We start from the raw sequence: 16,493 nt of genomic DNA, 5'->3' as shown, positions 1-16,493 counted from the left end.
GGATATAGCCATCAGTTGAGTTTCATGCTACTTATTCCTACAGCAGATGAATTTAGTCTGCATTTTCCATGGTCATGATACCAGCCTGACTCTCACTGTGAGGACTAATGTAACACAATTATTTTGAGAGTACTGATTAAGAAAAAATGTTGGAATTTAAGTTTGAGGGTGATTTTAACTGACTGAGGTTGGAGATGTTGCACTGGGCAAAGTTTCATCCAGGCTGTTAATTTCATTTACGTATTTACCTCAAGGCATCATGTTTTAAAGGAGAAAACACAGCTCTGTGGTCAGACTGATTTCAGTTTGAATCCGGGTTCTGCCAGTTGCTAGTCATGTGACCTTCAGGAATTTCCCATTTCACTTCTTGGAGCCTTTGCTTTCCCCGTCTGTAAAATGTATCTGAGACTCTTACTGAGGGTTTCTGGGGACAGTTGTATGTAAATTGTCCAGCACGGTTCTGAGTCTTGAGAGAGCGAGGGTAGGACTTGGAGTCTATTCGGGTTTTCTACAATCTGATGCTCCATTCCGAGGGGAAATACTTTTTCTATGACATATTAAATGTGGATTCTCAGACACTCCTGTTTCTTTGAAAAGCCCACCCTCTCAGTCTTGCCTTTCTTTAGTAAAATGGTTACTTTAGTCATCTCTAAATTCATTTTAAAAATGAAAACAATGAAGAAATGATTAAATAGTCTAGTTGCTCCATTGTAGGTGTTATAGGTAAAATTCGCCTCAATTTATTTCATAGTCTGCTGGCTGATAATGTGAGATTGTATTAATAAATGACTTTGACCATTTATCCATCAGATTTCCTTAGTCAAATCATTGTCAATATTAGTTCTTAATATTTTAGAATAAATATGACTTTAGTATTTAGTAGTCAGATTCATTCCAGACATCTGGAATGTTGGTATATTCATTAATAGGAAGCTGAATCTAAATAATATTTTTTTTATAACTTAAAAAAAAATATTTGTTTTTGAGAGAGAGCTAATGCCAACACGTGAGCTGGGGAGGGGTAGAGAGAGGGAGAGAGAGAAGCCTAAGCAGGCTCCAAGCTGTCAGCATGGAGTCTGACACGGGGCTCGAACTCACTAGCTGTGAGATCATGACCTGAGCCGAAGCTGGATGCTTAACCGACTGAGCCACCCAGATGCCCCTAAATAACAGCTTAAAGTTAATTCTTTTGATGTGCTATTTTACCCATTTCATCTTTAAACATTGTTGGCTCTGTTTTTAGTTTTGAAACATTACCAATTCAAAACAGGTTTTAAAATTTACATGAAACTAGTTTTTTGTTTTGTTTTTTTTTAATTTAAAGGGCCAATCCTGACATAAGAACATTGCATTTTTCCATTTTGCACAATGCAAGTAGAGAGTTTTAGGCCACTCTGTTTTCTCCTGCAGTGCTTTAAAAATTCAAATCAATTGGAATTTTAAAAAAGTGTATGAAATTCATGAATACATACAGAACTGTATTTTTAGTAAGCTTTACTCTAGAGCAGGGAGTCATTTCTTAGTAGGAAAAGAAAATCTGTGCACTGTCCTCATTTGAATGCCTCCAAAGCAGGAGACTTTGTGAGAATTTATAGGAACTGTCTTGCTGTTAGAATTTTTGGTCAGAAAAATGGATTTTTTTTGTTTTAAGGGACATTGGCAATCACTTTACCAGCCTGTCACGTGGCTGAGGAAGGAATGAGACTCAGATGTCATTTGCTGACAAAACAGTGCTGATTCTAGGACTAGAATAGAAGGTGACACGAGAGAGAAAATGCTTTTGTCCCAAACCTTTGATGAGTTTGCCCCAGATTTACAGCCATCTTCCCTTATGATAAGCCTGGACAGAATTTCTTTAACTGATTATTATGGCACAGACTCTTGCACTTTGGGGGAAGTCTGTGAATCCTTTTTCAGGATAATTTAAGATATTTTAAACACCTTTAAATGCATGTGGTAAGATGCACTTTATTACAAAGAAAACAAAACCAATGTAGGTATCAAAATATTCAACTTTGAAACCGTAATACACATGTATTCTTCTCCTTTAACACATCCAATGACGAGACCGAATAGCAGCTTTAGTGCTTCCCCAGTATGGGAATTTTGAGGGGTCTGCAATCGGGAAAGATCCGTGACCTCTGGAGGCCTGCGGTTCTCATGGTGGTTTTATGCCTGTGTTCAAAATGGAAGGACACGTTAAATTTCAGTCACAGGTCAGTGAAAATAAGGGCGTAATTTTTCCCTTCCTTGTTCACAGACCCCTTAATTCTTTGTGAGTCTCAAGTTACAAACCTCTGACTTAAAGTGAAGCTATTGGGGCGCTTGGGTGGCTCGGTTGGTTAAGTATCTGATTCTTGATTTCGGCTCAGGTCATGGTCTCAAGGTTTGTGGGACGGAGCCCTGTGATGGACGCCGCGCAGAGACTGCTTGGGATTCTCTCCCCCGCGCTCGCTGCCCCTCCCCTACTTGCGTGCATGCTCTTTCTCTGTCAAAATAACCTAAAGTGAAGTGAAGCTCCCTGGAAGATGGAGTCTTGAACAACTGCAGTATATCTGGGCTTCCGCCTCAACTCTTGTATGTATGTATGTATGTATGTATGTATGTATGTACGTATGTATTTATTATTTTTTTTTAATTTTTTTAAATGTTTATTTATTTTTGAGACAGAGAGAGACACAGAGCATGAACAGGGGAGGGTCAGAGAGAGAGGGAGACACAGAATCTGAAACAGGCTCCAGGCTCCGAGCTGTCAGCACAGAGCCCGACGCGGGGCTCGAACCCACAGACCGCGAGATCATGACCTGGGCTGAAGTCGGACGTTCAACCGACTGAGCCAACCCAGGCGCCCCACAACTCTTGTATTTAGAGACCAGACTTGCAGCTTTTAATTTTAGGTCAGGTTGATTATACATCAGATTCTTAGAACCAGATTCTTCGAATAAGGGTCTTAGAAGAAGACTGAGCTTCTTAGAATAGTTTTCAAAGAGTGGTCCCCCGGTTGCATCACAGTACTTTGGGAAGCTTGTCGTGATGCAGATTCCTGAGCCCAGCTCCTTCTTTCTCTCCGGGACACCTGCAAGTTCAACACTCAATCAAATGGGTCGTATAGACATTACAGCTTGTGACTATCTAGGGTAGCTGAGCTACTTCAGGGGCATAAGGGCCCAGGGTAGGAGGACTGGCTGTAGGTGGGGGAGATGTGTTTTTGATAGAGATTGAAGTCACTCTGTCAACGGTTGTCCTGTTACATTTCTTATCATGATCACATAACGAAGCTAGTTCTAAGCCTGCACTTGTCTGTAATCCACATGGAACAGGTGGTGTCTTTTGCTGGTTAGGTAAAACACGAAGTGGGACTATTGCAGCCGCTGGCAGAAGAGGGGGTGAGGTACTTAAGTTCACCCAGAAACCAGCAGGGGAAAGGCTATAGAATCAGGTAGAGGACATTGGGTTTAGCTGTAGCAACTGAAGCCCTGCCCATTGGGAGGAATGAAATTGCACTTTGTCAAAACAGCTCAAACATCCAAGGGGAGAGAGTTTGGGAGCCTGATGGAAAATGATCTTATGAGGCGGACTTGCTTCCAAAGGGGGCAGACAACTTTTTGACATTGAGGGCCACTGGTATTGAACTTGGGGGTGGGGGGTCTCGTCAATTGTCAGCTCAGTTGGCCCTTCCTTGGAAATAGCTTTGCATTTGTAGGGGCAACTGTTTCCATCCCCCTCCTGCTATTCCATTGCCTTACAAAACTACACATACCTTGATTTTTAGATTATTCACTACAAAAGCAGGTATAAATCTCAGCCTGTAACTGCATGTATCAAATTGTGATTTTCTTTATTTTTCTCTGACCCTATGAAGAAGTATTCTGAGCTTCCATTCTGTCACGTGACTGCTTGCTGTGCTGCTTCCACACCATGAGGTGTGGAGATCTTTCTGCTACCCCGTGCAAAGATTGGGACTTTTCCCCAGGTTAGCTGGTCAACCCGCAGCCAAGGAACACCAGACAGGCATGTCTTGTCTGGGTTCTTACAGTCTTGTCATTGCAAGACTCCTCCCTGACCTGCAGCCTTTCTGCTGTGGGACCTCTTCTCTCTCTTTCTGATAGCCCTGGGAATTCACTTCAACTCAAAGACAAAGGAATTCTTTCCCCTTATGTTTCTACCCTAGGGAGTTTGTCTACACTCTCTCTTTCTATGGCACTCTTCCCTCATTAAAAAAAAAAACCCCACAACCATGTGCGTAGACACACATGTGTATGTACGTGTATGTGTATGGCTTACGCTTTGGGAATACAAGAGCCAGAGAATGTCACAGGCAGTTCATTGTCATTCTGCCCCATTATATACCTCCCTTGAAACAATGAATCCCTGGCCAAGTTTGTACTTGAACAGAAAGAAAGGAATAGGGAAGATACTGGGAGAAAAGAACATAGATTAATATCTCAAATACGGTTTTAGTCACAGGATTCTACTTAATGCTTTTGAGGAAAACTTGTATTGAAGAAAGGTAGCCTGGTAGCATTCATCTATGATCTTTGGATCAGAGATCTGTTTCCATAAATCCAGATCTGTGCCCATTCCCAAATGTTGGGCAATCAGCAGTTCCTGAAAGACACAATCCCAGTTGTTCTGGTAAGTAAGGAATCCTGCGTGCATCCTATGATTATGTTAACTTCTTGGAATTGAAGGAATCGAATGGCAAGAAGTTAACATAATCATAGGATGCACGCAGGATTCCTTAACAGAACAACTGGATTCCTTGGAGTGGCGTGAGAGGGAAGGAGGTGTTCACAGGTATGCTCAGAGGGGTGTGTGGAGATGGGACAGAGCAGCTCCCCTGCCCCCAGCCCCCAGCCACACATAGCAGGGGGCTGAGACCTGCTGAGAGGATACGTTCTTATCTCTATTCCATGCTCTAATCCCCAAAGTTTTTACGGGCTTCCCTCCCCACCCCAGCCATAGGAATAAGAACTAGTTAATTTTTTTTCAATGTTTATTTATTTATTTTGAGAGAGAATGAGAGAGAGAGAACGAGCAGGGGAGGGGCAGAGAGAGAGGGAGACAGAATCCCAAGCAGGCTCTGCACCATCCGTGTGGAGCCCGATGTGGGGCTTGAACCCACAAACAGGGAGATCATGACCTGAGCTGAAATCAAGAGTCAATCGCTTAACCGACTGAGCCACCCAGGTGCCCCAGAGCTAGTTAAATTTACCAATTTAATAATGTAAGATTTAACTCCCTAAATTTGTACTAAGGTGAACACTGCCAGTGTTTTCAGTTGGTAGGGCTTAGAACGATGCTCAGTTTTCCAAGTACTCCATTTCCAAATGGTTTTTATCTGACAGGTCTGTAATATATATTCCTCCCACTTGAAAAGCAAATCTGTTCTAGGCTTTTAGAATAGCGTGACTTTTATAACCCATCGTTGTATTGGAAAACCCACTGGGTTATCCGTAACTGATTTGATGCAATATTGAATTTTTAACTATAATATAGCCAACAGCATCTTCTCCTTTATAATTGGTAAATTAGCTTGAATACTCATTTTTTTTCAAGTTGAGTTCTAATGGAGTCTTCTGCATCAAAGCATGTACCTTCTAATTTATCTCCCTGAAGGTTATTCTCTGCAAGAGACACTGGCAGAGAATGCTGTTACTTCCTCTTGTCATTTACATTTACTTGTCTGTTACAGTAGTTCAATATAGCAAATAATTAGTATCCTGCTATAAAGATGACTAGGAAACCATATCAGTGTCAACTGAAGTTCAATTATTTGAGTTCCCAGATCTAAACTGTTGTGAATTCGATCCCTTTTGTTGAAATAGCCCCCCACTTTTTTTTTTTAAGAGATGATTTAGAAATTGCTTATAAACTTCTCTGGGATTTAATTACGCTGTTACTCTCTCCCGGTGTGCATGAGATCATTAAGCCAGACAGTTTGTTTCGTGGACAACAAAACATCTTGGGCAACCAGGTTAAGTCAGCAGGGCAGGCTTAGGGCACTGATGACTCAATGCCATAACTAGGAATCTATAAATAAAAGCAAACAAGGAAGAGATAAAAAGCATGCTTAGAATATTCTTTCAAAGGCTTGAGATAATAGGAATGTCGGTCAGGATGTGAAAGCCACAATATTGCATTATGCTTCAATTTTATTTTCACTTGTTTATTGAACCTACCTTTAGGCCAGATGGGAAAGTGAACTTTCTAATGAGTGAGATGAAAGAGTTATCAAAGCTAAATTATGCAAGTTTTGATCATGAGCCAAAGAGTTGAAGCATATCAAGTCTCTACTTTTACAGAAACACCTATAAATTTATGCACGTATCATATTCGTTACTAGACATTAACAATAGAAGAACTGGCCATTGACGTAGAATTTATTTCCCAACGTTCGGTTAAAGAGAGATGCATCCGGGGCGCCTGGGTGGCTCAGTCGGTTAAGCGTCTGACTTCAGCTCAGGTCATGATCTCGTGGTTTGTGGGTTCGAGCCCTGCGTCGGGCTCTGTGCTGACAGCTCAGAGACTGGAGCCTGTTTCGGATTCTGTGTCTCCCTCTCTCTCTCTGACCCTCCCCCGTTCATGCTCTGTCTCTCTCTGTCTCAAAAATAAACATTTAAAAAAAATTTTAGAAGAGATGCATCTGAGCAGCCAACCACCTCATACAAGATTGGCACAAATGCTTAGCTTTCTGTATTATAGTGCATGTATGGCTATGAATGTCAAGGATAGGTACGCACGAGGTCTCAAGTATAAATTCTCTTGCAAAATAGTGGGGCCATTGATGTGATGGTTCCCCGCCCCAGCACATAGCAGTACTACGTTTATTAATCATTAGCATGTACAGAGCATTGCAGCACTGGGGCTTTCGTGTTCTCTTGAAGCAACCCCGAAGTTAGAGTTTATATTCATTTTCCGGAGTGGGAACCTTGAGCTCGGTACTCAAGTGTTGTCCCACTTGAGTGGGACTTTATCCCATTCCCAGGAAGAGGCAAAGCTCGAGATGTGAATTCTGCTTTGCTGGCTAAAGCCCAAGGCCACCTCGGCTGTTCTTCTCTATCTGTGAACACAGTTGGTCACTTACGTTTGTGATGTCCTTGTGTAAAGTATGTTAGTATCTACTTTAGTTTTATTTCATCCATAAGAGGGAAGTGCCTGGTGACTTAGTAGTGCAACTGTCAGATTACCAGAGTGTATGATAGAATGATAGAATCATGGTTTAAGGTCACGTGCACAGATTTCGTCTCTTTGGCAACTTGTACTTCTTTTGCCCCTCTATTGGCCAGTTTTCCATGATTTGGGCATGATGATTCCTAGGGTTATACTGTTGTAGGCTTTTGAAACAGTTTAGAAAAAAATTTTTTAACGTTTATTCATTTTTGAGAGACAGAGAGCATGAGTGGGGAAGGGGCAGAGAGAGCGGGAGACACAGAATCTCAAGCAGGCTCCAGGCTCTGAGCTGTCAGCACAGAGCCTGACACGGGGCTCGAACTGGTCAACTGCGAGATCATGACCTGAGCTGAAGTCGGGTGCTCAACCGACTGAGCCACCCAGGCGCCCCTGAAACAGTTTTAAAGCTGCAATCTAATAAGACCATGACATTAAAGGGGCTGTATTTTCTTTTCAATATTACCTTCTAATAATCATATACCTATTGAGGGATTTGTTATGAACAAAAGGTAGCGATTTTTGTAATGGACAAATTCCATCAATATCTACTGATAATATGAATTTATTTTAGAGAAGAAAAAATATATGTAATATATATGTATCTCTTCAGATATACTTTCTAGGTATGTACCAGATTGTCAACAGTGACCTTGTCTGTGTTATGGAACTGGAAGGGGCCTCTTCAGTTATGAAATGCCATGGAAAAAGAAACCTGGTTCTTGTGGTAGTATTCTGTAAACATAAGATATTTACACAAATTATTTTGATAGGTTTTTTAGATAAGAAAATTGTTCCGCATAGATTTTTTTTAATGCATTTGAATTTTTATTCTACAACACAAGCAACATAAATACAATATCTTTTAAAATATTTTCTCTTTAGAATTTTCATTTTCACCTCCGATAAAATGTACACAAAATACACTTGCAAGCTTGCTTACAGGGACCTGATAAACAATGAACAGACAGATTCTATCAAATCAAACAGTTTATCAACATATAAAGGAGGGTAGTCTCAGTTGTGTGTGTGTGTGTGTGTGTGTGTGTGTGTGTGTGTGTGTATGTGTCTTTTAATAAATATGACCAAACTAAGAAGGCAAAATAAAAACTGTACTTCTAGACAAGTCCTTTGGAGTAAACAAAATGCTTCAAGGCTCCTGGTGAATGGGATTGCGAGGATGAATTCTGCATTTTATAGATAAAATGGTACACTGACTCAAATCATTATGGCTGTACCAAGCTTCATTTGTTTATAATTTTTAATGAAAACAAGTCGATTCTTTGGCATAATATAAGAAGGGATAAAAGAACCCTTACCACCCACTGGCTTTATTTAGAGTGGGAAATGATAACAGGGGAACTGTTTATAATGTAATTTATTTTATTTCTCTTAGAAAAGCAGGAAAATAATCTCGAATAATAGTCTTTTGGCATGATGAGGGCAATAAATGTCTTCTTCTTAGCCACCCCCACCCACCCGTTGAAAACAAATTAACAAGCAAAAATAACTGAAAGCAGCCTTTCCCTCTGGGCACCTGCTCCTGCCCCTATCATGCCATACCTGGATATCCTATCACATGGCTTCAACTGAAGTGAAACCCACAATATCAAAAGCACTAATCCTTGTCCATTTTCGCCTATTCAGCAGGGAACCGATTTTTATTACAGAGAACCACTTCCAACAAAATACAGATGGAAGAACTTCCATGGGAGGAATGCAAAGTAGCCTGCACATGACCAGGAGGTAGCCCTGGATGACTGTTGTGGCTGGTAATGTCAGGGCTGGAGATTCCCTAGCTTGAAGAGAAAACATTTTGTGTGGTAGTTCAAAAGGTTGGCTTTTAGCTTCCCACCCCCCGCTCCCTTTTTTGGCACCAGTTGGTAAAATAAGTTGGAACTAAATTATTCCTAGAGATTAATATTTTAAATTTAATTTGAAAACCAATGACTATTAAAAGAACTAAATGCACACAGAGTTTCCAAAACAGATTATGGAAAACAAACGTGAACTGAAACAATTATTTCCATCCACAGAGGCAAGAACTTGACTCCTTAATACCATCAACCCTTTGATATGCTTTCTGATCTCACTAACTCTCGTAAATATAGTCGTTTCTATTCATACAACAATCTAAAGTAATTTAAATGATGTCAGTGTATTTAAGCAGAAGGCTTTAGAGAATATGAAATCAATAAGAATGATATAACTAATATAATTTATACATGGATAATTTTAAGGTACTTAATTTTTCTCTCTTGAATTATTCCCTGATTATTCTTTTTTTGGTGGAAAAAAGAATTTCCAAAGTGAACTAATCAGACGAAGTGTTAAGAAACATAGGCCCCACCTATATTTAAGTTAACATAATTTCACTGTATTCCCAAAGCCTGCTGATGCCCGTGAACATTTCTCCCATCACTGGAAGATGAGATAATGAGTACGGTCTCCACTGTGCAGGTATGAACACAAACACACTTACCAAAAAGTCCTTCAAACAGGCACATGTACTGCTCAAAAGGGAGTTGTTCAGTTTGCAAATTTCCATGAAGCCACTTGGTAGACTCTTCACAGGTACATAAGAATTAAAATATTAATTTACACCAGACAGTTAAGATGAAGCTACGTCTAATAGTGTAATACCATTTTGAAGTGTTGATATTTGGGTGACTAATGAGAGAGAGAAACCTACTGGCAAGCAAGCAACTACTCAAAACTTCTGGAAGCCAGGAGCCAAAGTTGTGATGGAGTTGAGATGGAAACGTCTCATTAAAACTGTAATGACAGAAGAAACTCAAACACTACATATTGAAATTTAAAATCACCTCAGTACAAGTCAAAGGGTCAACATGATACAAATGATCATCCATAACCAGTGTTTCTAAATACAAAGACGAGAAGCTTACACAGAATTCACTGTTTCATTGAACTTATACATTCATTGTCTTCTAGCTTGTAAAAAAAAAAACCTAATTGTTGGCATAATAAACCTAGAAACTGGGAAGATTGAGTAGGAATGCTGTAGAGAATCCAATCCCAAGGTGTCTGCCCAAGATTCAGTTCGATGTTTCTATAGAGCTTGATAAGTCAGGCTGATCTCATAGGCAGTAGTTGGAAATTTTTTCAAGCCAGTTCTCAAAATGTGGTCCCCAGACCAGCAGCACTGACCTCACCTGGGGACTTATTAGAAATGGAAATTTCCAGACCTACTGAATCTGAAACCGTGGGCATGGGCCCAACGACCTGGGTTTTAACAAGCCCTCCAGGTGATCCTGATGTGTCCAAAGTTTGAGAACCACCTAAGAGCAAAGTCAAAAGATATTAGACAACAACCACTAAAAACTTTAGGATAGGAACTAATCATACGCAGCAATTCTTGGTGGTTGACAAGCTGGAAGGACCATACCTGGGTGGGATGCACCAGTAGCTGACTGTAATTTTGTTACTAAGATGGTCAGCCAGTCTCTCCTCCCTGGAACCCTCATGCATTATTACACAAAGATACAGGGGAAAGGTTTTATATGGTGCTAGTGGTATTGTATTGCATTTTCCTCAATTAGTAAGAGGTGCCATTGTTAACAAGGAAATTGAATATTGTTCTCAACTAGTTTCTCATAAATTATCCCCCGGGATAATTTTTTTTTTTTTTGGTCTGTTTTCCCTGAAGCAATGATTGTATTTTGGAAATCTAAATGGTGTTCTAGTCCAAAACTCTGTATTAAAATTTTAGTTACTTCCACATCAAATATAAACATTATAAGCAGAGGAAGAGGATCTCCTAAAAGGAGAGAGGCCATTTTCTAGATTGTTCCACTATGAATGAACATAGTTTTTTTTTTTTTTTTGATGAAGCATAATTATGAGTTCTTTACTGATTTCATTAAATCTTGCCCCATAACAAGCTCCTTTTTCCAATAAAAAGTGCTTAAAGAGAGTCTCTTGCTTTTTCTAAGGCCACACTAAATGTCACCAGGATCACCTAAGTGGTACCCATGCATATCCAAGTTCTGTCACCCGCTTAATGTCATATGTTGGATTTTCCTTATGTCTGTTTCCTTGTCTGCAGAGTATGTAGAAATATTGAGGCATATGGCACATGGTGGAAATTGACCTGATGCCCTCAGTACCTGGATCTTTAAACAATCTTGTCCTACCTGTCGCTTCCTTTTCAGAGAGTGCAGTGGAAAACTGGTTAGAACGGATTCTGCATATTCTCAAACTTTGATGATGACTTTTACTGCCATCTACTTCCCAGGGAAGCAAGTAGAGAGGCACTGTTGGCTACAGGGCACTTGATTCTGAGTGATTAAACGGCAATTGAGAAAAGTTTACCAATCGTGCATGTTCTTCCGGACACAGACTGCCATGCACACCTGCAGAACAGCTGGCCCCGAATAGTAATATTCCATCACTTCCGGCTAATTTGGCAAGTTTTCTAAATTACCACTGAGGGTCTGCTTTAAGACTAAAGTTCAGACCTTATTTTATTTTCAAACACCCCAAACCATTATATTATGTGTGATCTTTCTATGAACGAACACGTTTTTAAAACCCTATTTGAAAAAATCCTCCTAGGATTGCAGATATGGGACATCGATTGAATACTTTCAACTCATTTTCACTGTTTAATTCCTGGCAACACTCATGTATTCACTCTGTGTCCTTAGAGCATTGTATTGTAGACAGAGCATGGCCTTTGAATTCAGGAACACCTCTTTTGCAACCAACGTTGCCATTTACTGGTGATCTTGGGCAAATATCTTAACCTCTCTGGGTCTGTGTCCTCATCTGAAAAAAATGAGGAAAACAGAACCTGTTTGACAAGGTTATCGTGAGAGCTAAAGGGTAATGTAGGTTCAGGTCTCCGGTCACGGTGGCATTCAACAAACGTCACCTCCTCCCTGTCGTCTGTAACCTCTTGCAATTGTTACCGGCTCCAAACTAAGGTCTTCACTCTGCTTAGTCTGATGGGGCGGACACAAATGGATTTTCTTTTCTGAGAAAGAAAACCTTCTTGCAGAAGCAGCCCTGTGATGTATTTGGGGAAAGTCAGGGATCTCTGTCATATAATTGCATTACGTTCTTGCAGTGAAGGCTACTTGATGGTCTCAACGGGCTCTGTATAAACCTTGAAACAACAAGAACTAAAAGCCTGGTGACACTGTACCAAGAAGTTTCCATTTAAAGGTGCTTTTGAATTATGTTAATATTCTGTCATGTTTGAAAATAATTTAATCTGAGCCATTATATAGGTTAGCATCTGCCTTGGTCATTACATAGCGTAAAGATAGTAGAAAGTGCCCTAGTTGTATATTGATGGAGGAGGCTAGAAAATAATCATAAGGGGAGAGATGGCAACATGGTGTAAGGAAGCAGCCTAAACATTTTTAGAAGCCAATCAGGAGAGGCAAGAGCTAGGCGAGACACTGGCCCTCCATCAAACCTATGTCCTCATGGCAAGGAGAAATCTGATGATGCGTGTGGTCTACTTGGCTGCCAGGAATTCCTAAACACTTTGAAATTTTCTAGGTATTTTCATGATGCACACTTTACCAAAATATTAGAAAAAGAGAGTACGTCTCAGTCGTAGGGTAACACACTTTGGGCAGTAAATACAGGCAACTGAAAGTGACGTGCAAAATCTTATTCTGCTTAGATCAGTAAATACATGGTCATGACTGTTTTCGCCACAAAGGCTGTCTTGACCTTGGTCTTTCAGAGACCTTGGGAGAGATGGAGTGAAGGAAGAGAGGGAGAGAGGCAGAAGCCCAGACACTGGAAGTGTGTGAGGGGCCAAACAGGGAAGGGACCACTCATCTACCGAGGTCCCTAATTATTTCCCTTTCCTCTCCACTCCTGGAGAAGACAGACGTCATTGTGACCTGAAGTCGACGGACGTCATTGTGACCTGAAGTCCTATTTGTTAGAGATTATTTGTCTCCGGCGATGTCCTCTTGACAACAGCAAATACCTCTGGGAAGTATCAAGGTGAGCTGAGACCAATATGGGCCTCGGGGTAGGCTATAGAATAGATGATGGGAAAGGGCTAAAACCCTCTTACAAAATTGTAGGTAAAGAGCTATGCACGTTTTCTCACTTTTTCACTCTTCGAACCTATAATGAGTCCTAGTCTCAGAGCAGTGTTTGCACATAGTACGGGGTAAATTTATTTTCATAAACTAGCCTTGGATCTCATGAGGGAGAGTCTGTGGGAGAATGAATTCTGATTTCCAAACAACTAACATATTCTGGGACGTGACATTCTAAATTGAGACTGGCTCTGAATTTTTATGCTATATAAAAAGTTGCTACATGTAAACATGTTATAATCATGGATTTGACACTCTGCTTCTCTGAAGCTTCCTCCCTACCCCACCCCATGGCCCTCACCCCCACCAAGTTAATTTTGTAGTCCTCATGGGTTCACAAAGGGGAAGTAAACCTCAGAGAAGCAGTATATCACGGTGGTTCTGTTTCTTTTTGTGGTTATTGTGAAAACAAAGGAAAAGTATCTGACTTTCCATTCTACTTCCAAAATAGAAAAAGTTTAAAAGTATAGAATACTCTTAAATACATTGCTGTTCCAACAATTCACTGCTTAAGATCAAATAGTTGATCCGTGTTTACACTTGAATTGTTGTCTAATGAGTAAAACCTGAAGGCAAAGAGAGGGTTTTGTGGAACTGGAAAAATGCCTTCTGGATTTTGCTGTGATCTCTGGATGGCATACGAAATGATGGGGTTCTTTGAGATTGCCTAAATAAGTCAGGGAACTCTGTCTTCCTTGAGAAATATGTAAATATCTACAAGGTTAAGATGAAGTTTACAAATACTAGCACTGAGCAAAGTTGTTGGTTTGAAATCCTTACTTCTGTACTGAAGAGTTGACGTTTTATTTTTCAATGACATTCCATTGTGAACACGTTTTTAGGGGCTGGGAAAATGATAACGTATCTTAGCAACAAACTCTACTTTCTAGAATGTACACGAGTGGGCTTGATGAGTTTCAATCATTGTAACTGAAGAACTATTAAGTGTACTGTGTGTATGATAAAGTTTCCAAATTGATTTCCTAGTGATATCTAAAAGAAATATTCATGTAAAATAACAGCCTGGAAAGACACCAGACATAAGTAAATTTACTTGCCAGAGAGGAGAAGTGTTTGAAATTGAAAAACTTAATTTCCTAAATTTCATTCTGTGTCCCCTTCTCCTTCAGTTCTGTTTTCTTCTGAGACCAGAGCTTGTATGCCTGACACCCTCATTTTATGTGATGCTTGTATAATATTTCAAGACTTAAAATGACTTCGTCACCATCTCTTTTCTCACCCCTTCCAGCTGTCTCCCTACCCCACACTTCCTGCCCCGTTCCCTGAGAAGTCTGCTCACTGGATGGAGAACTGAGTCCTTTCCTCCGAAGGTGCGGATACAAAATGAGTTGCATTTTAATGTTTTGTTTCCTTAAAAGCCCAAGGTTCTGCCCTATGTTCAGGTAACCGTGGAGCATAGAAATGTCTGTGCAACAAAAAACTAAGGCACCATTTTTTCTTTCCCTTTCCTGTTTTGCCTTGGGAGCAAAAGCAAAGACTAATGGGAAGCCAGGGTGGCTGGTCAGTCTGTCTCTTGGCAACATCTGTGTCAGCCAATCTGTGTGTCAAAGGCTGCCAGCCCGTAGACTTAAAACCCTGCCAGGAAAGCATTTTTTCCTTTAGAAATAGGGAAATAAAGGCACAAACGTACCTTAGAAGAAGTTGGTGAATACCAACTGGAAAATCTTGACAGTTTGGGACGACTTTGAAATGTTCTGGGATATTTTACAGAGGAAGCCATCCCTTTCTTGATTATGACCCCCAAGAAGGTTTTTCCAGCTGCTAATAAGCCCATAATCATAATAGAAAATCTTCCTCCAGTGAATGTCTTTACTAGATGCCTGAGTGCTTACACATCAGCTTGACTTACCAGCAGATATTTCCTTAACATTTCCATTAAAAAAAAAAAAATCATAGGTCAATGTAGTGTTTTCAAAGGGGTAGTCCTGGAAAGGGATCCTTTTGGGAATAACATCGCAAGCAAAAGCACTGGGAAATGAACATCAAGATTTAGAAACGTATCAAGGAATGGAGACTCTTCTGCAATAATGTGCAAAATCAGAGTATCATTTGTGTCATCCAGATACAAGGTTAGTGTCCAGGTTGGCCCCAGTGTTAGGGAGCAACAGATTGTTCTCTGAGACACTTGTTTTGGTGGGGCTGGTGGTGGGGAAAACGCGATCAGTCAGACTGGCAGGCACTCTCTAACCCTTGCTACTGAACTTCCTCAAAGTGAGTCGTCTACACGATGATGTCGTAGACCCGGCCCACTCTGCCCAGCCATTCCCTCACGGCCTGGCGCACGCGGATGTCGGTCACGTGACAGGTCAGCTGGCTGATGCACGGGAACACTGCAGGCTGGAGAGCCGTGAAGGTCTGGTCTGGAAGGATCTGAATCTGGTTGAGAACTGTTAGCATCATGTTGGTCCATGCCTAAGAGAAAGGATTTAGGGGAATTAGCCGCTTTCTCCTCTGGGTTCAGCTGAACTCTCAGGTGTGGCTAAGCCCTGCCAGTGTGCGAATGAGTTTTCTGGCTTTGGGCTGCAATAAATCTGTCTTTACTAATTGAATGTAGCGACTAGAGATTGTCATTTTGAGTTCATCCATACAAGGAATAGCAGAGACTCCTCCGACATTAGGAATGCCTGATTTTCAGCTTTTGTAGGCTAGAGGCGTAACTCGTTTCACTGCAGTTTGCTTTTACTGTGCTTCCCAGATAGTGGGTTTTTTGTTTGTGTTTTCATTTGCTTACTTTGCGTCTCTGTGTCACATTTTGGTAATTCTCACAATATTTCAAACTTTTGAATTATTATATTTGTTTGGGTGATTGTGATATTACTATTATAACTGTTTTGGGTGCCATGAATTGTGCCTATATAAGATGGTGAACTTAATTGATAAACATGTGTGCTCTGACCGCCCCACTGATCAGCCCTTTGCCCGTCCCTCTCCTTGGGCGTCCCTATTCCCTGAGACCCGACAGTATTGAAGTTAGGCCAATGAATAAGCCTACATTGACCTTTAAGCGTTCAAGTGAAAGGAAGAGTCACAGGTCTCTCACTTTCAATCAAAAGCCAGAAATGATTATGCTTAGCGAGGGAGGCGTGTTGGAAGCTGAGACTGGCACAAAAGCCTAGCTTCCAGCCTAAGTTAGCCAAGCTGTGAATGCAAAGGGAAAGTTCCTGAAGGAAATTAAAAGTGTGACTCCAGTGAACACACACATGATAAGAAAGA

General features: G+C 40.8%; 1 protein-coding gene and 1 long non-coding RNA gene across 8 annotated transcripts in view; one reads left to right on the top strand and one right to left on the bottom strand.

Moving 5' to 3' along the window:
- Positions 1 to 7,543: 7,543 nt before the first annotated feature.
- Positions 7,544 to 15,216, top strand: LOC123385555. The gene is made up of 2 exons (XR_006598336.1): positions 7,544 to 13,158; positions 14,509 to 15,216. It is a non-coding gene; the product is annotated as an uncharacterized LOC123385555 (long non-coding RNA).
- The window catches only part of ARFGEF3 (ARFGEF family member 3), a 185,630-nt gene continuing 180,115 nt past the window's right edge, over positions 10,979 to 16,493 (bottom strand). For all 7 annotated transcript variants that reach the window (XM_045058104.1, XM_045058105.1, XM_045058106.1 and 4 more), the window contains one exon: positions 10,979 to 15,692. In XM_045058104.1, coding sequence (XP_044914039.1) covers positions 15,501 to 15,692 — 192 coding nt within the window. In that variant the 3' untranslated portion in view covers positions 10,979 to 15,500. The remainder of the gene's footprint in view (positions 15,693 to 16,493) is intronic.

This window comes from Felis catus, chromosome B2, assembly GCF_018350175.1.
Source record: "Felis catus isolate Fca126 chromosome B2, F.catus_Fca126_mat1.0, whole genome shotgun sequence".
Classification (NCBI taxonomy): Eukaryota; Metazoa; Chordata; class Mammalia; order Carnivora; family Felidae; genus Felis; species Felis catus.
The sequence above is the reverse complement of the archived record's forward strand: the minus strand, read 5'-3'. Positions and strand labels throughout refer to the sequence as shown.